We start from the raw sequence: 22,958 nt of genomic DNA on the forward strand, positions 1-22,958 counted from the left end.
TTCAGATCATGCTTGGAGTCATAATTATCAACATTCTCAACCTTCTGCTTTAAGCCATGAAGGTATCAGACTAAACTTCTCACCAAGAACAGTTCTAAAAGATGGATAAAGTAGTTTACTAAACCCAGAGGGCAGCAGAGACAGCCAGGACTTATTCCTGAGTAACAGGCCACGAGGCAGAAAAGCCATGCACAAAACAGTAGCTACACCACTTCAGCAATCTTAACGTGCTGAGAAGACAAAAATTAGAGTTTGGGTCTCGTCAATGTGAAGCAAGCCTGAGGAACACCCCAGGATTCCAGCTGTGACCCCCAAAGGCCACACCCCAGGAGTAAGAACAAACGAGAAATAAATATCTTTTCCCAAAGACTGAAATTCATCTTGAATCATCTCAAGGCTTCAATTGGATAAGCATGACCTTTCCCTGCATTAAATGCCCACCAGAATATATTAAATTTTCTCTAGAAGGAGGCAATGCTATATAGAAGCACTAAAACTTTTCATTCATAATGTACCGTATTTAATTTTTTTTAATTTACTTTGAATGATAGTGAGAGAGAGAGAGAGAGAGCGCACACAAGCCAAGCAGGGGCAGGGAGAGATGGGGAGAGAGAACCCCAGGCAGGCTTTGCACTGTCAGCGCAGAGCCTGATGTGGGGGTCGATCTCATGAACTGTGAACCAAAATTCAGTCAGAAACTTAACCAACTAAGCCACCAAAGCACCTCTGTACTGCATTTAATTTTTAAAAATTACCTCCCACATGAGAAAATAAAGGTGGGATCTCAAATTATTTGGGTAAAAATAGACTTCATAATAAACAGTGCTTGGAGAACGGAATGCCATCTGGCAAAACATAGTGAGACTGCTGTTTCAAGATATACACAAAATTGAACTCTGAATGGATTAGGGAATCTAATGTGAAATCAAAAACATACAAGTACTAGAAAAGAACATAAGTGAATGCCTCTTTAATCTTGGTATCAGGAAACCTTTGTAACTATGATTCAAAATTCAGGGGTGACTGGGTGGCTCAGTCAGTTAAGCATCTGACTCTTGATTTTGGCTCAGGTCATGGTCTCATGGTTTGTGGGATCAAGCCCCAAGTCAGGCTCTGTACTAACAGAGTGGAGCCTGCTTGGGATTCTCTCTCTGCTCCTCCCATTCTCTCTGCCTCTTTCTCTCAAAATAAACAAACATTTAAAAAAATACATGTTTAAAAGTATTTTCTAATTTTTTTAACGTTTATTTATTTTTGAGAGATAGAGAGAGACAGAGCATGAGCATGGGAGGGGCAGAGGGGCATGAGCGTGGGAGGGGCAAAATTAAAAATTAAAAAAAAAATTTTAATGTTTATTTATTATTGAGAGACAGAGCATGAGCATGGGAGGAGCACAGAATCCAAAGCAGGCTCCAGGCTCTGAGCTGTCAGCACAGAGCCTGATGTGGGGCTCAAACCCACGAACTGTGTAATCACGACCTGAGCCGAAGTCGGTCGCTTAACCAACTGAGCCACCCAGGTGCCCCTAAAAAAATTTTTTTAATGTTTGTTTATTTTTGAGAGAGAGACACACAGAGTGTGACAGGGGAGGGGCAGAGAGAGAGGGGGACACAGAATCTGAAGCAGGCTCCAGGCTCTAAGCTGTCAGCACAGAGCTTGACACAGGGTTTGAACCCATGAACCATGAGATCATGACCTGAACTGAAGTCGGACATTTAACTGACTGAGCCACCCAGGCACCCCCCAAAAATACATGTGTTTTTTTTTTTAAATTTTTTTTTTTTTTCAACGTTTTTTTTTTTTATTTATTTTTGGGACAGAGAGAGACAGAGCATGAACGGGGGAGGGGCAGAGAGAGAGGGAGACACAGAATCGGAAACAGGCTCCAGGCTCTGAGCCATCAGCCCAGAGCCCGACGCGGGGCTCGAACTCACAGACCGCGAGATCGTGACCTGGCTGAAGTCGGACGCTTAACCGACTAAGCCACCCAGGCGCCCCCAAAAATACATGTTTTAAAATCAACCAGCATGTGGGGAAACACCCAGAATGAAACATGAACAGGAACAAATAAATTTAACTAGTTACAAAAATTGTCAGAATTCTAAAATGGCCCCCAAATTCTCATCCCCTGGTGCACACAGCCTGTATAATGGCCTCTCCTTCCTTACATGTGAATAGGGCCTATGAATAGGATGGAATGTCACTCTATGATCAAGTTATGTTATATGGAAAAGGAAATTTTTTCAGATGTAATTAAGGTCTCTAATCAGTTGGCTTGAGTTCATCAAGAGGAGGGTATCTTGAGTGGGCCTGACCAAATCAGGTGAGCCTTCAAAAGAGGGTGTGAGTGATACAGATTTGAAGCAGCAAGGACACTCTTTGGTTGGCCTTGAAGAAACAAACTGCCACATTCTGGAGAGGGCCGTGTGTCAGGGCCCTTGTTCTGCAACCGTAAGAAACAATTCCACCAACAACCAGTTAGCTTAGAAAAGAGACCCAAGCCACAGCTATTGCAGCCCCCTCTGATACTTGAGTCACACAGCTCACCCAGCCTGCTGAGACCCAAAGCAGTGGACCAGCTGCCCTAGGCCCAGTCTCCTGACCCACAGACACTGTGAGATAATAAATATGTACTGTTTCAAGCTGTGGCAATTTGCAATGCAACAGTACAAAACTATTATGATTACAAATGGATAACATGACAACTCTGAAAGGGATTGAGAAGAAAAAGAACTAACCTAAGTAACTTTGCAGAACAGTATTTTTCTTGGATAAGGTCAGACTAAAAACAAAACAAATTACACACAAATACTGCCCTCTAGTTAGTCAATTTGTTTCTCATATGGCTAAAGGTTAAGTTTGCAACTTTTTAATGTGTACACTAGGGCTGAACAGATAAGTGGACATATTTTGGATAATGAGAGCCAGGATTCTCATGTTGGAGAAGCTACAAAGAAAGGGGAAGGCAAGAAAGAACCCTGTGGTATTAGATTGGAACTGGAGATAACAGTACGAGATAGATAGATAGATAGATAGATAGATAGATAGATAGACAGATTTACACAGATATTTTTTATATGAATAAAAAAAGGAAAAGGGAGAGGGGCACCTGGGTGGCTCAGTTGGCTAAATGTCTGACTCTTGATTTTGGCTCAGGTCATGAGATCATGAGATCAAGGGGTCATGAGATCAAGCCCTGCGTCAGGCTCTGCACTGAGTGTGGAGTCCACTTAAGATTCTCTCTTTCTCCCTCTGCCCCTCTCTCCTGCTCTCTCTCTCTCTCAAAAAAAAAAAAAAAAAAAAGAAAGAAAGAAAGAAAGAAAGAAAAGGGAGAGAAGGGGAAGAAAATAGGATGGGAAGAGGGAGTGGGAAGAGGGAGAGAAAGGGAAAATTAATCAATCTATACCAAGATGTTCATGGTGGTTATCTTTAGGCAGTAGGCTTATGGGCAATTATTTTCTTCCTCATCTCATTCATATTTTCTAAATGTTTATCATCCAATACATTTTTAAGCAAAAGGAAACATATATTGTGTTGACCTTTTCTTGTGGGATCTTCCCTGAAGCCTGTCCTGTTGCCAACACTATTCGGCTGATGTAGCAAGTTCTTTCTGGCTTCCTGAGAGCTTACCCAGCAGAGAGAGACAAGGAAACTTGCCAGCAGAACACTTACCACGTTTTGTACTGATTGCCTCCATTTGGCCTGTCTTGAGAAGTGCCCAAGGAGCTGCCCAACCCGAATCAGAATATGAATTATTTGCAGTATTGTCCTGATTGGTGAGCTGGACCATTTCTCATGGTCATGAGCATGGACAATTCTCTTTATAAATCACTTACTTGCCCGGAACAGACAATACAATACAACAAAGGCATTCATATGGGAACAGACAAAAAAGACACTCAGCTTCTCTCAAAATTTTGTGTGCTTTTTTTTTGTGTGTGGTTACAAATGCACTGTGTTAAAAAACTTAAGAATGTACAAAAGAGTATTAAATTGCTATAAATTCACTCTGTTCTCAAACTCCTAAGTAAATTGCTATAAATATTCTGGCAAGTTTCTTTCCATGAATGTTTTTCTTTTTATATAATTGGAGTCACACTATATACCATCCCCGGCTCCATATTTTTTTGTATGTGTATGTTCAAATATACTGAACCAAATTTATCAGCTTACCCATTTGTAAGTGTACCATTAAAGTGGCATTAAGCACATTCACATTGCTGTGCAAACATGACCACCATCTATCTCTAAGACTTTTTTCATCTTCCCAAACTGAAACTCTGTACCCATTCAACACTAGCTCCCTATCTCCCCTTATCCCTGCTTATCCCCCTGGCAACCATTATTCTTTCTGTCTCTGTGAATTTGACTACTGTACATCCCTCATATAAGTGGAATCACACAGTATTTGTATGACTCACTTATTTCACCTAGCATAATGTCCTCAAGGTTCATCCATGTTGTCAGAATTTCCTTCCTTTTTTTTTTTTTTTTTTAAATTTTTTTTTAACATTTATTTATTTTTGAGACAGAGAGAGACAGAGCATGAACAGGGGAGGGGCAGAGAGAGAGGGAGACACAGAATCTGAAACAGGCTCCAGGCTCTGAGCTGTCAGCACAGAGCCCGACGCGGGGCTCGAACTCACGGACTGTGAGATCATGACCTGAGCCGAAGTCGGACGCTTAACCAACCAAGCCACCCAGGCGCCCCAGAATTTCCTTCCTTTTTAAGACTAAGTCATGATCCACTGTATATGTGTATATGTTACCACATTTTGTTTATGCATTCGACCATTGATGGACCCTTTGGTTGCTTCCACCTTTTGGCTCTTAAAAACAATGCCATTATGAATACATGAATACAAATATCTGGTAGAGTCTGTGCTTTCAATTCTTTTGGATATATACCCAGAACTGGAATTTCCTGATCACATGGTAATTCTAATTTTAATTTTTTGAGGACTTGTGTACAGTTTTGAATCCTTTTTGTTTCTAATTCACTTAACTTTTTGTTTAAAATTTTTAAATGTTTATTCATTTTTGAGAGAGAGAGAGAGAGAGAGAGACAGAGAGTGAGCAGGGGAGGGACAAAGAGAGAGGGAGACACGGAATCCGAAGCAGGCTCCAGGCTCTGAGCTATCAGCACAGAGCCCAGCGTGGGGCTCGAACTCACCAGCTGTGAGATCATGACCTGAGCAAAAGTTGGACGCTCAACTGACTGAGCCACCCAGGCACCCCTGATTCACTTAACTTTTGAGCATGGGTATTTTTCCAACAATATTTTTGTAACTTTTTATATAATTTCAAACACCAAAAAAAGTTGCAAAAATTATAGAACTCCAATATATCCTTCAACCAGATTCACTAATTGTTCTCATTTTGTCATGTCTTATCATTCTCTCTCTTTCTCTTTGTGTATGCGTTTGCATGTATGTATAGAAAGTTCCAGATATCATGCTCCTTTAGCCCAAAATGATTCAATGTGCATTCCCTAAGAACAAGGACATTCAGGGGCACTTGGGTGGCTCAGTTGTTAAGTATCCAACTCTTGACTTTGGCTCAGATCATGATCTCACAGTTTGTGGGTTCAAGCCCTGAATAGGGCTCCGTGCTGACAGTGCGGAGTTGGCTTAGGAGTCTCTCTCTGTCTCTCCCTGGCTTGTACATGTGCATGAGCTATCTCTCTCTCTCTCTCTCTCTCTCAAAATAAATAAATAAACTTAGAAAAAAAAAAGAACAAGGACATTCAATTTCATAACTACAGAACAATCATCAAAATCAGGAAATTAAACATTCATACAATGTTCTTATCTAATCTAAAGTCAATATTCAAATTTTGCTGGTTGTCTGCACTCTGAGAACACGCATTAAATTTAACTGTCAAGTCCTGTTGTGGGCAGTTTAAAGGTGTCCCAGTCCAAATTCCCATCCCCTGGCTAGTCAATCAAATGTTAATCTGGTACTTCTATGAAGGGGCTTTGCAGATATAACCAAGATGTAACCAAGATTAAGAATCAGCTGATCTTAAAAAAGAGAGAGTATCCTGACCTACACAGGTGGGTCCAGTGTACTCACATGAGCCCTTAAAAATAGAAGAGGAAGAAAAAAAAATAATAGAAGAGGAAGGCAGATGGAGAAGTCAGAAGGTTTGAAGTATGAGAGGAACTTGACCTGCCATCGCTGGAGGGGCCACAGGGAATGCAGGCAGCCAGGAAGAGCAAAGCCCAGCCTTCGGCTAATAGCCGGCAAGGAAATGGCTTTCTCAGTCCCATAAACCACAGGGAACTGGATTGGGCCAATAACCCTAATAGCCTGGAAGTGGATTCTTCCAGAGCATCTGCCTAAGAGCCCGGCCCACAGACACCTCAATTTGGGTTTGTGAGACCCAAAACAGAGGAACCAGCCAAGGCCACCAACCTCTAATCTGCAAAAATGTGCGACAACAAATTTGTGTTGTTTTAGGTCCCTAAATTGATGATACTTATTACAGTAGGCAGCAGGAAACTAATACACGTCCCTTCAGTCCCCTTTACTCTGGAATAGTTCCTGAGACCTTCTGTCTTGACTACTGACATTTTATGAAGAGTACAAGCCAGGGGCGCCTGGGTGGCTCTGTTGGTTCAGAGTCCAACTCCAGCTCAGGTCGTGATCTCATCGTTCATGAGTTTGAGGCTCTACATTAGCTTAAAAATTTCTCCATGTAAAGGAATGCTACAAGTTGTCCCTAATTACAAATGTTCATCAACATTTTTAGCATCTAGTTTGTATTTTATGTCTCACCATAAAGTTACATCATGCTTTACTAGACTGAGACATTGAGCTTATTTCTAGTTTTTTACAATTTTTATTTCTGTGAGGCCAGAAAAATAGCATCTTACCATTTTTATTTGCATTTTGTTGTTTGCTACATTGTTTGGTAAACAAACTACTGAGTCTAAAATTGGATATATTTTTCATATTTAAAATCCGTTTTAGGGCGCCTGGGTGGCTCTTTCGGTTAAGTGTCCGACCTCGGCTCAGGCCATGATCTCACGGTTTGTGAGCTCGAGCTCCACATCAGGCTCTGTGCTGACAACTCAGAGCCTGGAGCCTGCTTCGGATTCTGTGTCTCCCTCTCTCTCTGCCCCTCCCCCGTTCATGCTCTGTCTCTCTCTGTCTCAAAAATAAATAAACGTTAAAAAAAAATAAAAAAACAGTCAGTCTACCTGCTGCACTTATGTTAATTTTGGGGCAGTGAGGGGCACTGCCACCCACTGGGTATCTCAGTCAGTTAAGTGTCCGACTGTTAAGCGATCTCACAGTTCATGAGTTCACGCCCCGCCTCAGGCTCTGTGCTGACAGCTCAGAGCCTGGAGCCGGCTTCGGATTCTGTGTCTCCCTCTCTCTCTGCCTCTCCCCTGCCTGTGCTCTGTCTCTGTCGCTCTCAAAAATAAATAAACATTAAAATGTTTTTTTATAGTCTGGGGCAGTGAAAATGTAAAACTTTTGTTGTAGTATTCAACTCTGTTTCATTTATAGAGTTTGGTTTTGTTGTTACAACTAGGCCCTTTTATATGAACCCCGGAACTGAATTTAATATGTAAATAACTTGTATGCAAGTTTGTTCATGATCAGGCCCAATGCACTGAATGACAGATAATGCAAGCTATGTTTGGACAACTCTGAAAATTCTTGTCTCTGTAACAAAAAATAATCTGTGAAAGAAGAAAAAAATCTAGAAACCTTTTGATGGGACGTATAATTGGCTTAGTAGAAAACCCAACTAATTCTGAAGTGTTTGTATACTGAAAGTACACACCAACTAATAAGTAACAACATATGAAGTAGGTTTACTTTATGTTTTACTGATTTATTTTCCCACCTGACTTCTTTCTGAAAACATTTAAGGAGACTACAGCAAGGCTCTAGTTAACCCTCTTCTTCTGCAAGCTTGTCAGAGTAAAGGGCTTGAGTTCTTTGCAATTATTTTTTACCTTTTGGCAACTTGCACAAAGTCTTCACTAGCTTGGGCCAATTCTTCCGCCATCTTCTCCAAACAGGCAAATGCTTCATTTTCCAGGTCTTTCTTCTCCATCGAAATGATCAGATGGCAGAGCTGAACAGTCATTGGGGAGATGATTCTCTCAATGGCCTTGTTCTGTATCATAGAGCCAATGTCTTCTGAGAGAAAAGATTCCATCTCTTCTAGTCTTTGAACAGAAGTGTGACGTGGTCTTAGCCCATGCTGACCGACATGTATAAATATTTCTCTGCCTTGATGTTCACCTAATTTTACCCCTACAATGGGAAAGAAATCTATAAAATATTAAAGAGCTAAATGGGGGTAATTTTCAGGACCTTCAAAGTACAGAATATATTGTGGCTTAGCAGCAACATGTAAAAAAGTAAAATAAGGACACACGGGACAGGTTTAGAGGAAGGCAAACAGGATGGAAAACAGACTTACGTACACAAACTGTATGAAACAGATAGTTTAACCAATGGTGAATCTAACTATGAAGATATGACTGAGGTCTTCTTTATTTGTAGAACTAATACAGTAGAGGAAAGAAATATTGTCTTTTATTCTTCGGAGCTTCTCAGAACAAGGAATGAAAGAAAGCCATGTGGCAAGACAAAGTTCTCTCTTAGATTGAATGGGCATCTCAAATCAAACTTCTCAAAGATCCTAAGAATACTCTTACTTGGGGATTAATAAACTTCCTTCCCCTGGATGTATACAAGGCTGAATGACAAGCTGAGGATACCATATGGAAATTTCAAGCATCGTATGGGTGAACGGACAAAATTGCAATGCTGAAATGTTTGATCGATAATTCCAAGAGTGTAGCTTCCCATGGAGAACCAACAAGGCGGTGGGGAAGGGGGGAAGATGAAGGTTTTTGCTTACCTTTATGAGACGATACTTCCCACTCTCTAAGCCAAACAGTAGACCACTGAATTCACTCTAGATGTAAGGAATCCAGTTTTTTGTCTTTTGTTTTTAACCAGCAGCAGGAATCTATTTACATCCACGCGACAGTTCAAGACCGTGGCATCGCCCAGCAACTGTTAGCTGACTCTGCTACTGACGTCACAGGCAGGATTGCTGACAAACATCATAATTTATACATGGAGCTATGGAAGATCTGCTGTTTCTGCAGTATTTAAAGTCATGCTTATTCATAAGAATAAGAACTAGACTAAACTATGAGGAAAAGTGAACTGTTCTAATCAATCCAGTCATAAAAATAAGATTCAACTTTGAGTCTTCAGGCAGTTTTGTTGTGGGGAATGAAAAGGAAATCTGGCACCAGGGCTAATGAAAGGCAGACGATGAATCATTGAGCAGTTTAATTAACTTGGCTTCTTTCTAGTTCCCTCGTGTGGGTTTTCACAAGGGTTTGTTGAGGGAATATTCTGGAAGTTACTGAGAACAATAAAAGGAATGGGGCTTAAGCTACAGGAAAAATAGACTTTAATTCATATTAGGTGTGTACTGTGTTTCAGATGTTTTCCACACATCAACTCACTTATTCCATGGAACAACTTAATTGTTATTAAAAGTTTCACTTCATTAGTGAGGAAGCTGAAGACTGGGGTGTATGAATGGTGCCAAATCTTTGAGAACGATCTCCTATTCAGATTATTAGCCATCCCCGGACTTTCAGTAAGTTTCTAAAGATTACAGTGTCTGAGTTGTGTCTGGTCAAGAAAACAGAAATGACTCTAGGTATTTAAAATGGAGGGAATTTGGGGTTGCCTGAGTGGCTCAATTGGTTAAGTGTCCGACCTCAGCTCAGGTCATGATCTCACATTTTGTGAGTTCGAGCCCTGCGTCAGGCTCTGTCTTGAAGCTCTGGAGCCTGGAACCTGTTTTAGATTCTGTGTCTCCCTCTCTGCCCCCCGTCCCCATTCATGCTCTGTCTCTCTCTCTCTCTCAAAAATATTTTTTTCTCTCTCTAAAAAATTTTTTGTAAGTGGAGGGAATTTGGTTCAAGGAATTAATTACAAAAATGTTGGGAAGGACAGTGATTGAGGTAGGACTTCTGGTAACGGTTGAGTGAAGAGACTGTCAAATTCTCTTCCCTAGAAGCAACTGGAAATATGGGATGGAACTGCCCTAAAACAACCATTTCAGCACTCTGGAAACTGACCAAATGCATACAACAATCCAAGGTGTGTTTATGCTTGAGTACTTGCTGGACTTTGTGAAGCTCTATGGCGTTCTAGTATGGGGCTGACTCCACCTATGCCATCAACATGGGGCTCTACGAGGGAGGGAAGTCCATGAGGACCAGCAGCTTCTCTATTGCCTTCTCTATTGCCAAACTGGCTCACCCAGTTTGGAGCAATGGGTGAAGACACCCAGGATCGTTGTCAGTGAAAGTGATTTCCCAGAGGCAGGAGAGTCTGTCTATTACAAGACATACTATCCTTTAGCTTATAGGGGAATGGCACTGGATGGTAATTCAAATCAACAGAAAGCAGTGAAAAATTTCTATACAGTTACTTACATAAGGAATTATCAAAACCATACATGCATTTTTTCTCTTAACAGATTTAAAAATATAAGATTATGTAAAATAACAATTATAACACTATATTGTTGGGTTTACAAGAATAAAAGCATGAAGGAGGGGATGGAGAATAGAACTACATTAAAGCAAATTTTCATTATTTTACCAGGATTAAATTAGTACTGAGCTGAAGCAAAGTATTTTTAAGATGCACATTATAATCCCAAAAGCAAATGGCAAGAAAATAACTTTAAAAAATACTAAAAGTAGGGATGCCTGGCCTTCTCAGTCGGTGGAGCATGTGACTCTTGATCTTGAGATCATAGGTTGACGCTCCACATTGGGTGCAGAGATTACTTTTAACAAAATCTTTTTACAAAAATACTAAAAGTAATCAACAATGAATTAAAATTGCATACTAAGGGCAGCTGGCTGGCTCAGTCAGTAGAGCATGCGACTCTTGATCTCAGGGCCATGAGTTCAAGTCCCATGTTGGGCATGGAGCCTACTTAAAAAAAAAAATAATGAAAACATTACTTAACATAAAAGACGGCAATCAAGAAGGAGAAAATAGAAAACAAATAGCAAAATGACAAATGTATAACTAAATCAATAATCATATTAAATCTGAATTCTCTAAACACCCTAATCAAAACACAGACATCGACAAACTGCATAAAAAAGCAAAACCCAATTCTATCTGTAAGAGATACAACCTTGATTCAAAACACAAATAGGTAGAACATAAAGTGATGGGAATAAGCTATCCCTTGCAAAAAGGAACCAAAAGACAGCAAGAGTGCTGTGCTGGGTTGAACAGTATCCTTCCAAATTTCATCTCTACTGAGAACCTGTGAAAGCAACTTTATTTAGTAATATGGTTTTTGAAGGATGTAATCAAGTTAAAGATAAGGTCATACTAGATTTGAGTAGGCCCTAATTCAATGACTGACATCCTTATAAGAGGAGAGAAATTTGGACAGGGAGACAGAATGCCATGCAATGATGGAGGCAGAGATTGCAGTGATGTATCTATCAGCCAGAAGCACCAGGGACTACTGACAACTACCAGATGCTAGGAAGAAACAGAGAAGGATTCTTCCCTAGAGCCTTGAGAGAAAGCATGGCCCTGATGACACCTTAATTTCAGACTTCTAGCCTCAGAACTGTAAGAGAATCAATTTCTGTTGTTTTAAGCTACCCAATTTGTTACCAGCCCTATAAAAAAAATGAGGGTTGCTGGGGTGGCCCAGTTGGTTAAGCATGGGACTTCAGCACAGGTCATGATCTCATGGTTCATAAGTTTGAGCCCCATGTTGGATCAGCTCGAGCCCCACTTTGGGAACCCCGCTCCTCTCTCTCTCTCTGCCCTTTGTGGGACTCTCTCTCTCTCTCTGCCCCTTCCTCACTTGTGCCCTCTCTCTTTCTAAAAAAAAGGAAGAAAGAAAGAAAGAAAGAAAGAAAGAAAGAAAGAAAGAAGGAAAGAAAGGGAAAGAAAAAAAAGAAAGAACAGGAAAGAAAGAAAGAAAGAAAGAAAGAAAGAAAGAAAGAAAGAAAGAATGAATGAATACAAGGGCACCTGGATGGCTTAGTTGGTTAAGCATCTGACTTCAGCTCAGGTCATGATCTTCTCACGGTTTGTGGGTTCAGGCCACATGTTGCACTCTGTGCTAACAGTTCAGAGCCTGGAGCCTGCTTCAGATTCTGTGTCTCCCTCTCTCTCTGCCCTTCCTTGCTCATGCTCTCTCTCTCTCTCTCTCTCTCTCTCTCTCTCTCTCAAAAATAAAATAAACATTAGAAAAAAATTGGGAAATCCTTGAATATTTAAAAATTGAACAACACACTAATAAATGGCCTATAGATCAAAGAAGAAATCACAAGAGAACTTAGAAAATTGTTTGAATTGAAATAACATGAAAACACAACAGATCAAAATGTACTGGATGCAGCTAAAGCAGTAGTTAGTGGGAAATGTATAGCTTTAAAATCCATAAAAGGAAAAAAAATCAGGAAATTAGAATTCATGGAAATTTAAAACTTTTGCACTACAAAAGACATCATTAAAATTGAAAAGATAAGCCACAGTCTGAGAGAAATATTTACCAATCATATATCTGGTGAAAGAATTCTTGGGGTGTCTGGGTGGCTCAGTTGGTTACATGTCCAACTCTTGATTTCAGCTCAGGTCATGATCTCATGGTTCGTGGGTTCATGCTCCACATAGGGTTCTGTGCTGACAGCGTGGAGCCTTCTTGTGATTCCCTCTCTCCCTGCACCACCCCCCGCCAAATAAATAAATGAACATTAAAAAAAAAAAAAGAATTCTTACTTCTCTCTCCTTTTCTCAGCCATTGTGCTGTGTGCAGTTGACCGTTCTTTGCCATGTCATCTCACAAGATGTTCAGGATCAAGCGATTCCTGGCCAAGAAACAAAAGCAAAATCATCCCACTCCTCATGGATTCAGATGAAAATTGGCAATCAAATCAGGTACAACTCCAAGAGGAGGCATTGGAGAAGAACCAAGCTGGGTCTATAAGGGATCACACGTGAGGTGGCAGACATATTTATGCTGCATGAAGATTACGCCCTCAGATCGTATCACTCTGTAAACATCACTACTACTTGAACAATGGATATGTTTTATCGGGGAAATGATTTTTCTCTCTTACATGCTTCTGCACCAGTAGGTTAGTTCAACAATACATATGTGAGACCTTCTGTTTGGGGAAAAAAAAAAGAATTCTTACAAGTCAACATAAGAAGACAACCCAGTTAAAAGTGGGCATAAGATTTAATAGACTTAAATAGACTTAAATAGATTCAATAAACTTTTCACCAAAGAAAGTACGTACAAGGCAAGTAAAAAGATGCTCAACAACAACATAATCATCAGAGAAATGCAAATTAAAGGCATGAGACACCACTACATAGACAGCTTAATGGCTATAATAAAAAAGATAATATCAAGTGTTGTCAAGGATGCAGAGAAACTGAGATCCTTGTGCATTGCAGGTGGGAATGTAAAATGGTAGGTTTCCTTTGGAAAACAGTTTGGCAGTGTCTTAAGAAGTTAAACATAAATTTACCATTTTACACACAGCAATTTATTTCTTAGGAATCTACCCAAGCTGGATCTACCCAAGGTTGTTTCAGCTGGGCTGCAACCAGTAATCTAGACAGGCTGGCAAGTGATCTGCCTGGAGGAGCAGGGGCCTGGTTTTTGGAGCAGAGGCTTGGAAGTGAAATGAGAATTTCAGTAGGGTCGCTGAGAAAACAGAAGAGTCACTCCTTTGCTCTACTCTAGGGCTGGGAGCTCTATGAAGAGGTAGTCTTTCCCTTTCAGTAGAGCCATCAGGGGGCACTTACATGGTCTTTCCAGCTTTGGGAGAACACCAGGCCACACAGCCCAAAGAAGGGTAGGATTCACCCTGAGGAGCACTGCAGGCTGGTGAACCACAGAGGAGGCTTGGTGAGGCTTGGCATGAGAAGGAAAGCATCCTCCCAGGAATATCTGAGGGGAAGAGAATTTCATAAGCCTCAGGAGTTATGTAAGTGAGGGAATGAACTAGCAAAACCTTGATGTTATCCTCAGTGATACCCCAGGGCACGTGAGCTTTAGGGATAAACTGGGTAAGGCAGATGTAGCCTTTGGCCTTTCCTCTGGTCAATACAGATGGGACTCAGTTTCCTTCCATTGTGGATCCATTTCAAAACTCATTTCTTCTAAGAAATTTTCCCTGATGCGTCTCCGCTCTCTCAAATGCCTCTAGTATTCCTGCCTCCTTAGCACCATTAAGTTATTATAGTTTTATTGGAGGGGAAAATTTTTCTTACATTTATTGATATTTTATTTGATTAAGTTTATTTTTATTTAATTAAGTTGGTTATTCACAGGCCCGTTACTCTATGTGCAAACTCTGAGCACACATCATGCTGTAGCAACATGACCCAGGCAAAAAGAGAGTATGTGCTCCAGCAGAGGCCTCTGGATGGGAGGCACAGGCATCACCTCACGGTCACTGACAGCCTGTGACTCAAGGTTTTGCAATGTCCTTTGAATGCAACTCACTGAGTTATTTTTCTATTTTTCTTATTTTCCTTTATCTCTGTGTGGGAGCTACTGCATTCATCCAGGAAGAATAGGAAATAGAGGAGAAAATGACTCCAGTGCCACATGGACATGAGCAGCTTCCTCCTACATGTTGAGATGTGAGTGTTTCTACAAGGTATTCCTGTCCCCACAACTGTCACCCCAACTCAGAATTCTAGAAACTAGGAATATTTGCTCCTCTAGTTAAATTCCTCTAACTAGCATCCAGAAAAAAAATGTAAGCTTCCCCAGGGAACAGAGCTCTGTGAAGGCAGGGACTTTGTCTTATGTCCTCTGTGCCTTGAACACTGCCTGGAACAAGAATGTGTTAAATGCAAGTTTTCTAGACCAGAAAGGTATGAGTGGCATGCCTCTTCAGGGAGGGGTGTTGAAAGGCTTCCATTGAAAAGGGAAGCAGTCTTACCTTGCTAAAGAGCAACTAAGACCTAAGTCTAAAGAAATAGTAAGTCTTATTTTATTTAGCACAACTGTGAGGCAGAAAATGCTAGCTAATTAAAGGTTTTGATTAATAAGGACTTTATGATCCATCTGGTACATGGTTCATCAGCTTTGGAAGGGTTAATGCACACTTCACATTAAAACTCCATCTAACACACTTTCACTTGACCTTGATGATGATCAGGGTATTTCAAAGACTTTGGCTGAAGTAGTGTGGTAAATGTGGTAAGAGAGATACAATGGGGAGACTTAATTAAAAGGCTGTGACTTTGAAATTGAGAATGCTGTCTTCAATGAGCCATTGCAGGCTGTGATGTATGGAGAGATGTGATGAATGCTGTGTTTCAGAAAGATTCATTCGGTGATGATGTTCAGGGAAGATTGGAGAGGGAAAGGGGCTGAAGCAAGAAGAGCAGCTAGAAGACAGGTGTAGTACCCCAAGCATGAAGTGAGCGTGGTAATGTTAGAGACGATGAGTGAAAAACAATTTTGAGTTGTTTGGTGTCCAAGTATAGGACACAAAGAGAAGGGAGAGGGGAAAGTGTAGTTGAGGATTTTGAAGCTTGTTTCTTAGGAGTATGACCCTCAGGCCCTTCTAAGAAAAGTCCTTGATTTAGAGGCTCCAAGTCTGGCTAGCCATGTCCTCCCTATGGATGAGACTTTTGTGGGGTCAAAGGGATATGGCCACCCAAAGACGGTTACCCTCCCACTTTCCAGAATATGCTAGGTACCTGAGAACCAGAATACTGTCTAAATAGCCCAGCTCTTGTCCTGAACCTGCACTGGCTTCTTCCCTGGGTCTGTTGTCCCAAGGGTCAATGGCATTGCTGTGCACCCCTAGGACCAAGCAGTGGCCAAAATGTAGCTGTTTGTGGGAGGTGCTGGGTGAGTGGATGGAGCCTGAATTTCCTGGATGTAGCGTCCCCATGCATGTGTGCATGGCCCTTCGTGGTGCAGGATGGAGTCAAGGAAGGTAAGAAACGGGTGGGCCATGGTCAGAGGCCAGGGCCATCTCTTCCAGTATTTCCTACTTTTGGCATTGAGCTTCCATGAATCTGAGCATTTAAAAAATCTTGGCCTTTCAGGTCATCCTTATCAATATATATTTGTAAGGTGGGAAGATAGGCATTTTACCTAGCAGCTTATTGGCATGGCTTATAACTTTAAAATATTTAGACATATGGTAGACATGTAGACATATGGCTTCCATTTGTACTCTTGTCCTACAACTTTAGATGTGGCCTTGCTTTTTAGCCCAACATATTCTTTAGTTATAAAGTGTCTTTGTAGGACACTTCTACAAATCTCTCTTGCTGAGAGTTTACCTATTGAATTGTCCCTTAAAATAGCTAGTTCAGTTTTTTGTTAACCAGCTTCCCAGTTTTTAAAATTATTAATTTGTAATTCCTCGTGTATCCTAAATATGGGTCCTCTGTCCGATAGGTATGTATACACACACACACACACACCAGACATCATATCCTATTCTGTGGCTTTCCTTTTGATTCTCTGGATGGTGTCTTTGGATAAATAAAAGTTATTTTTAAGGTTGTCAATTCATCCGTTTTTTCCTTTACTCCTAAAGATTTTTATGTTCTCTTTAAGATCTTTACCTAGAATAAGATCATAAGATTTTCTCTCTTTTTTAAGATTTTCTCCCGTATTCTTTTAAAAGCTTTCTTGCTTTACTTTCACATCTACATGCATCAGATCACAATGAATCTGCAACTGCTTTTGCGAATGGCAGAAGTCAAGATTAATTTTGTTTTCCAAATGTATATCCATTGACCCAGCTTCATTTATTGAAAAGTCCATCCTTTTTCCCTTTGTACTGCAAAGGAACCTTTGAACCTTTATTATGAACCAAGTGACTACATGTATCAATAGACAGATAGCGTTCCTTTGATCTGTTTGTCTCTCCTGTGCCCAAACCGTACTCTCTTAATTACCACAGCTTTGTACTTACTTAAATACTGTAACTTTTATAGGTCTTGACATCTGCTAGTGTTGTGTTCCAACTTTCTTCTTCAATATTGCTTTAGTTATTCTCGGACCTTTGCATTTCTGTATACATTTTAGAGCTGCCTTTCCATTTACATTCCGCAGACTTGGGACTGTGCCTTGGAACTTTTCAATTTTACCCATAAAACGTCCCTTCGCAACAGTGGGTGGAAGAGCCGCAGCGACGCGCGCAGAAAGGGATCCTCCGCCGGTACCGCCCCCTGGATGCGACCGGGGACTCAGGGGCACGCGCCCAGTCTCCGGTGTCCCCACGCTGCGCCAAGGCCGCGCTCGCCCCCGCCAGCCCCCGGGCGGCCCCCAACCGGGTCCGAGACGCGCTGCGGAGCCGGGGCGCACGAGCCCCCCACCCCCCGGCCCTGGCGGGGGCGGCCGCGCGGCATCACGGGGCGGAGGCGGGGCCGCGCCGGCAGGTGGGCGCGGCCTCCGGGCTGACGCGCGGGCGCCGGGCGCAGCGCCGCCGGGACACTAGTGGCGCGGGGAGCCGGCGCGGCGGCGGTGGCGGCGGCGGGGGCCGGGACGCGGCGGGCGCCCGGGCGGGTTCCGCGCTGAGCCGCCACCTCGGCCGGCTGGTCTTTGCGGAGGCTGCCCGGGCGGCCCGGGCGCACGGCCCTTCGCCATGTATACCTTCGTGGTGCGCGACGAGAACAGCAGCGTCTACGCCGAGGTCTCGCGGCTGCTGCTCGCCACCGGCCACTGGAAGAGGCTCAGGCGAGACAACCCCAGGTTCAACCTGATGCTGGGCGAGAGGAACCGGCTGCCCTTCGGGAGATTGGGTGAGCGCTTCCCCCTCCCCGCCCTCCCGCTCCTCCCACGGCCCGTTAGCAGCAGCGCTTTTGTCTTAAGGTCATATATCTTCCCCTGCGTCGTTCCCCGGGCAGAGAAAAAATGGATCCATAAAGGTCTAAACCCACCGCTTTGCATGCCTTCCCGTTCCCGAAATCGGATTCGTGGCCGCCGCTGCCTGTGGACAATGGCTGGTGCCTGCAGCCCGGGGGGCTGGGGGGGGGGGGGCGTCGGCCGCGCGCTCCCGCACTGCCCCGGCCCGACGCCCCCAAATCGCGCAGGGCCGCGGGGCAGAGCTGGGGCGGGGCAAGGCCCCGCTGAGCCGGCGTCGGACCTCCAGCTGGAGTCCTCTTGCGAATTTTCTGCGCTGAGGATTTCACCGTGACTGGTGTTGACGCGGGAGGGATCCTTGTGTGTGTTGAAAACCCTGCGGATTCAGCTACCGGAAGGCTCAGATCAACTGGGGTTTTGGAAAAGACCTCTGGGTTCCCAAAGCAGGAGCTGCAGAAGTGAGCCAAGCTCGGGCCAGGGCGGAAGGAAGGGTGTCTGATGTAGACCTTTCCTGAGGTTCCCCGAAGTATGTGTTTTCACAGTTGTGTGTTGAATGCAGATTTTGCATGATGGCTTCAACCTGCGTCCCACTTCTCTGCCCTGCTCACCCTGAGAGAGTTACCTTCACTCCCATGGGTCGATGCCAGCTTGGCATCATGTCTACATCCATATCCATATCATGTCCACATCCTCGCCTGTAGGGAGGGGCACGGGAAAGGAGAAGACCAGCAGCTCCCTTCTAGATGACGTAATCCACAAGTTGTGCAGATCACTTCAACTTACATCCCATTGACCTGAACCGTCTCGTGGCCTCTCCTCACTGCGCAGTCATCCCGGAGATGCAGCCTCCGTTCCTTGCCAAAATTCTCCTGGGGCGGGGACCAAACAGATTTGCCAAAGACGGAAGAGGAGGATCGATAATGAGGAAAAGTCATCTCTGTCTTAAAGGGCAATCCAGAGACAGCGGTGTTCTGTGTCCAGCAGAGGACATAGTTTTTAGAAAGAGGTGTGGTCAGAGGGTAGAGAGGCTGAATGAGCAGACTGAAAATAGGCCATTTGGAACTCACTGGCTACTTCCATAGAGCCTTTGGGCGGGGGGTGTGTACAGTTGTAATTTCAGGAATGAAGGGTGTTGTAGCATAGCCTTATCGAAATTTTTTCTTTGGAATGGACTTTTTACTGTTATACAAATTTAGGATGTATGATGAGGACTCCATGGAGGGACTGATTCCAACCCCCAGCAATCTTGGAATACAGGGAATGTGCCTGGAGATTCCCTTTTGTTAAACTGTCTCTCCAGGAAGCCCTCAGCAAAGAGAATACCTTCCCTGAAGGAAGAACTACTTATAGTTGAGAACATATATTTCCTTCTTGCTCTGTCCACATCCCTGCCTGACTGACTTACCTTCCTCTATAGACTGGGCAGTGCCTGGCTATAAAAGCTTAGGGGGAATCCTAATATTCAAAACTGGCAAAAATGTCTCTGTTGGGGCTGAAGCAGGGGTGGTTTTGCATTGCTATGGTGCTCAGGACTGGGGGCAAGGCCAGAAACTTACAGGGTCCAAATCCTAAACAGGTACCACAAAGTCAACAGATGGTAAGAAAACATTTGGTTTTTATGGAAAAGAAAACAGCATCACAACCAAAATGGTTATATGTCTTCACTGTTAGGGATGTTTACTTTTTGCTTCAGTGCATTGTGTGAAACCCAAGGAGATGGCTTATAGAGCCAGATAAAGTCTCAGGAATGCTCTTGCCGTGGGGATGAGAAGGTAGGCGCAGGTGTGAGGCAGGTTCATCAGCAAGTTAGTACCTAAATATTTTTATTTGATTATATGCTGTTCTCAGATGTATCCTTTTTACCTCTGGCATCTTCTACTCAGACTCCCTTTGTTTGGTTTTACTTTTATTTTTGTTGCTGGAAATTGAATGCATTTTGTTAGGAATTTAAACAAATATTAAGGCTTTTGTTTTTGTTTGTATCCTCTCTGCTCTGTTTTATGGAGGAGGGGACATGCAGTAGGATTCATTGAAAATGAGTTTCTCTGTGGGAGATATACAGAAGAAAGTCTTCAGGGCTTCTGATTTTATAGACATGGCTTCTCTACTATCTTCCTTCACCTCTTGTGGCTCTCCCAGAAGCTCACAGAGTTAGACATGCTTGAAGACAGTAATATCCTAGTCCTAGTGCTTCTTTGATGGCTATAGAAAGCAAGGTTAGGGGTGCCAAGGCGTCACTGTTGAAGTCCTACTGTGCTTGGGGTGCCTGGGTGGCTCAGTCAGTTAAGCATGTGACTTCAGCTCAGGTCATGATCTCACGGTTCATGGGTTCGACCCCCACGTCAGGCTCTGTGCTGACAGCTCAGAGCCTGAAGCCTGCTTCAGATTCTATGTCTCCTTTCTGTCTCTCTCTCTCTGCCCCTCCCCAGCTCACGCTCTGTCTCTCTTCCACAAATAGATAAATATTTTTAAAGTGTAAAAAAAAATAAAGTCCTACTATGCAGAGACTACTAAGTCCCTATGTGTGAAGCCAAGAGTGGGGTTTGGGGGGGATCAAAGAGAGGTGAAATAGAAAATACCCTTCCGCCCTAAGAAGAAAAAACAAAGGCAGCAGTGGTGTTCGGCAGACCTAGGATATTGGTATCTCTAATATCCACTCTGGGGAGGGGGAGGGTTTCTGGTTCCATGCTGTGGAAGGGGGTACAGGTGCAGGGCAATGGAATTGTTCCATTTCCACTAACCAGTCTTGAAATGAGAGAAGGAAAAGCTGGGCATGACACAGCTGTTCTCTCTCCTGCGTGCTGGTGCTGACATTGTCATTTCCCACCTGTCCTCTTTCCCTTCTGAGCCTCCTCTTTCCTTTATAGGTCACGAGCCTGGGCTGATGCAGTTGGTGAATTACTACAGGGGGGCTGACAAACTGTGTCGCAAAGCTTCTTTAGTGAAGTAAGTGTTGAAGAGTCATTTTCAGTCTATTACATAAATGTTTTCAACTTTCATCCTGAAGCCCTTTAGCAAAAATGTGGGATTTTTTTTTCTGGACAAAAATACTTTTGTCTAAAAAGCCAACAATATTAGTTCCGGAGTATCCTCCATGCTACTTTGATTACAGTCTAAAACTTTGCTGTTTGTGCCTGATAAATCCTGTCTCTTAGGTGAGGCTCCCTAGAAGCAGAACGGGAGGCCCAGGTTTCTTATGTGGTGGGTGACTAATGGCAGGGGGGTGGAGGGGTGGAGGTGAAGGCTCTTGGGAGAAACTCATCCAGAAGCAAGGGGTGGGGGGTGCAGACAGCAGGGGAGGAAGCCAAGCAAAGACACGGTTTCAGCCGAAGTCTCTCCTCAGCCTGACTCCATGGAGCTCGGGAATAAATGGTACCTCCCAACTGAGACGAGAGGACCTGGCTTCTGTCCTTTAATACCAGTCAGCCACTGGCTGTTAGGGGAAGTGGAGAATGTAGCTTCCCCTCCATTTCTGGACAGGGGCTAGACCCTGCAGAAGAGGCATACGTGAGCTCTTGGCAGCCAGCTCATAGCAGCCAGGGGTCCCAGAAAGGACACCCAGGCAGGGTATAACAGTATCTGCTGTGTTGCCCACCTCCGAGCAGTGGGGTTATGGCTAGGTGTCATAAGAACGGTCCCATAAGGTAGGGGGAAACAGTATTATACAGGGATTAAGGGGGAGGATTAGCAGCTTGGGTTTTAACCCCAGGTCTCCCTCTCATTAGCTTGGGTGTATTTCCTCATCCCCCCAGGCCTCAGAATCTACCTCATGAGGTGGCTGTGAGGATTAGCTAAGGCGACACATGTCACGTATATGGCACAGTGGTAGTAAGTACTGGACTCTGTGCCTTGGTTTCTCCTTCTGTAAATAAAATGGGGATAATAGTAACCACCTCAGGGTCGTTGTAAGAATTACTTGAGTTCATTTATGCGCTGGCTTTGAATAATGTCTGTCTCATAGTTCACATGACATAAGTAAAAGCTCTTACTACTGTTATTATGCCTGTCACTGCTATTATTGTTATCATTTCAGTAGGAAAGAACTGGGTAGTGCCCCCCCCAATCAGGGTTGTAATAAGTCTCCAGTTTTCTTTCCATGAAGACTAGTGAACATGCGTGTGTAGCCTAACAAATCATTTAGGGAGGAAGACGCCGGAAGATATGACTCAACGCAAATGCTCTTTTCCCCACTCACATTTCACTCTGGGCCCTATCTATTTACTAAGTTGAGTGTTCATGGCATTAGCTTCCCCTTTTTGTCCACACTCATTGGCCCCAGTAACTTATATATCCGGTTCTGTCTGTGATGGATTTTCATGATTCACCATCCACCCCTAAAGGTGAGTGAAGCTTTCTGAATTCCTATTACATATTTACATGTTTAGAACACAAAAGATTATTTCACCAGAACTAAGAGTAGAAGTGGGACATGATTATTTATCCAGATCATTCATTTAAAAATTTTTTTTAAGGTTTATTCAATCTTTTTTCTACTATGACTTTTTTTTTTTAATCTGAGGATAAAGGGAGAATTTAGCTTTTAGAAGTATGAACAGAGGATGTTGTAAAAATTATGTACGTAACATTCTACATATTTGCATAGTTATAATGAAGTGGCATGACCACGTGACTGGGGTCCTGATCGGGTCTGAGTAGGTATCTAGATCTCTGTGACCCTGGACGACACCGCTCTAAATCCCAGTGACCCATCTGTCAGTGTGGATGGGATGATTATACTTGTTCTTTGCCCCTCTGTGACATGTGACATGGTCTGTGATGACACCATGTAAATGGTGACATGGTTTATGCAGGCTGAGGGTTGTCATTATCCTCATAAGCTTCCTTCATTCTCTTAGGTGGCTGGCAAGGGATTGTAGTAGTTCCAGGAAGCAATGGTTCCCTTTGTCATTTTGTCTCTCTCCATAATTTTGTATGGCTTCGGAGGGCTCCAAAGAGTAAAAAATGTAATTTCTTCATTTTAATGTAGGGCAGAATGGCAACTCATAGAGGATAACTGGGTTGCCCATTGCCATAGCGGTTAATGTCGCTTCAC

At 43.1% G+C, this 22,958-nt stretch overlaps 2 protein-coding genes and 1 pseudogene across 5 annotated transcripts in view; 2 read left to right on the forward strand and 1 right to left on the reverse strand.

Moving 5' to 3' along the window:
- LOC132692451 (uncharacterized) overlaps nucleotides 1-19,304 on the reverse strand; it is a 37,049-nt gene extending 17,745 nt beyond the window's left edge. Inside the window, exons 1-5 of one of the 3 annotated variants that reach the window (XM_060654906.2) lie at nucleotides 17,016-17,373; nucleotides 13,867-14,011; nucleotides 12,829-12,917; nucleotides 8,891-11,007; nucleotides 7,974-8,277 (exon numbers count right to left, since the gene is read on the reverse strand). In XM_060654906.2, the coding sequence (XP_060510889.2) occupies nucleotides 7,974-8,179 (206 nt within the window). In that variant the 5' untranslated portion in view covers nucleotides 8,180-8,277; nucleotides 8,891-11,007; nucleotides 12,829-12,917; nucleotides 13,867-14,011; nucleotides 17,016-17,373. Of the gene's footprint in view, nucleotides 1-7,973; nucleotides 11,008-12,828; nucleotides 12,918-13,866; nucleotides 14,012-17,015; nucleotides 17,374-17,982 lie in introns of those variants that run through there. The other 2 variants (XM_078444720.1, XM_060654913.2) reach the window with 2 other exon arrangements.
- On the forward strand, nucleotides 12,882-13,036 carry LOC132692488 (large ribosomal subunit protein eL39-like; annotated as a pseudogene).
- The window catches only part of TTL (tubulin tyrosine ligase), a 42,403-nt gene continuing 36,977 nt past the window's right edge, over nucleotides 17,533-22,958 (forward strand). Inside the window, exons 1-2 of one of the 2 annotated variants that reach the window (XM_078444722.2) lie at nucleotides 17,533-17,844; nucleotides 20,773-20,851. In XM_078444722.2, coding sequence (XP_078300848.1) covers nucleotides 17,688-17,844; nucleotides 20,773-20,851 — 236 coding nt within the window. In that variant the 5' untranslated portion in view covers nucleotides 17,533-17,687. The remainder of the gene's footprint in view (nucleotides 17,845-20,772; nucleotides 20,852-22,958) is intronic. The other variant, XM_060654953.3, reaches the window with a different exon arrangement.

Source organism: Panthera onca, chromosome A3 (assembly GCF_046562875.1).
Source record: "Panthera onca isolate mPanOnc1 chromosome A3, mPanOnc1 haplotype 2, whole genome shotgun sequence".
Classification (NCBI taxonomy): domain Eukaryota; kingdom Metazoa; phylum Chordata; class Mammalia; order Carnivora; family Felidae; genus Panthera; species Panthera onca.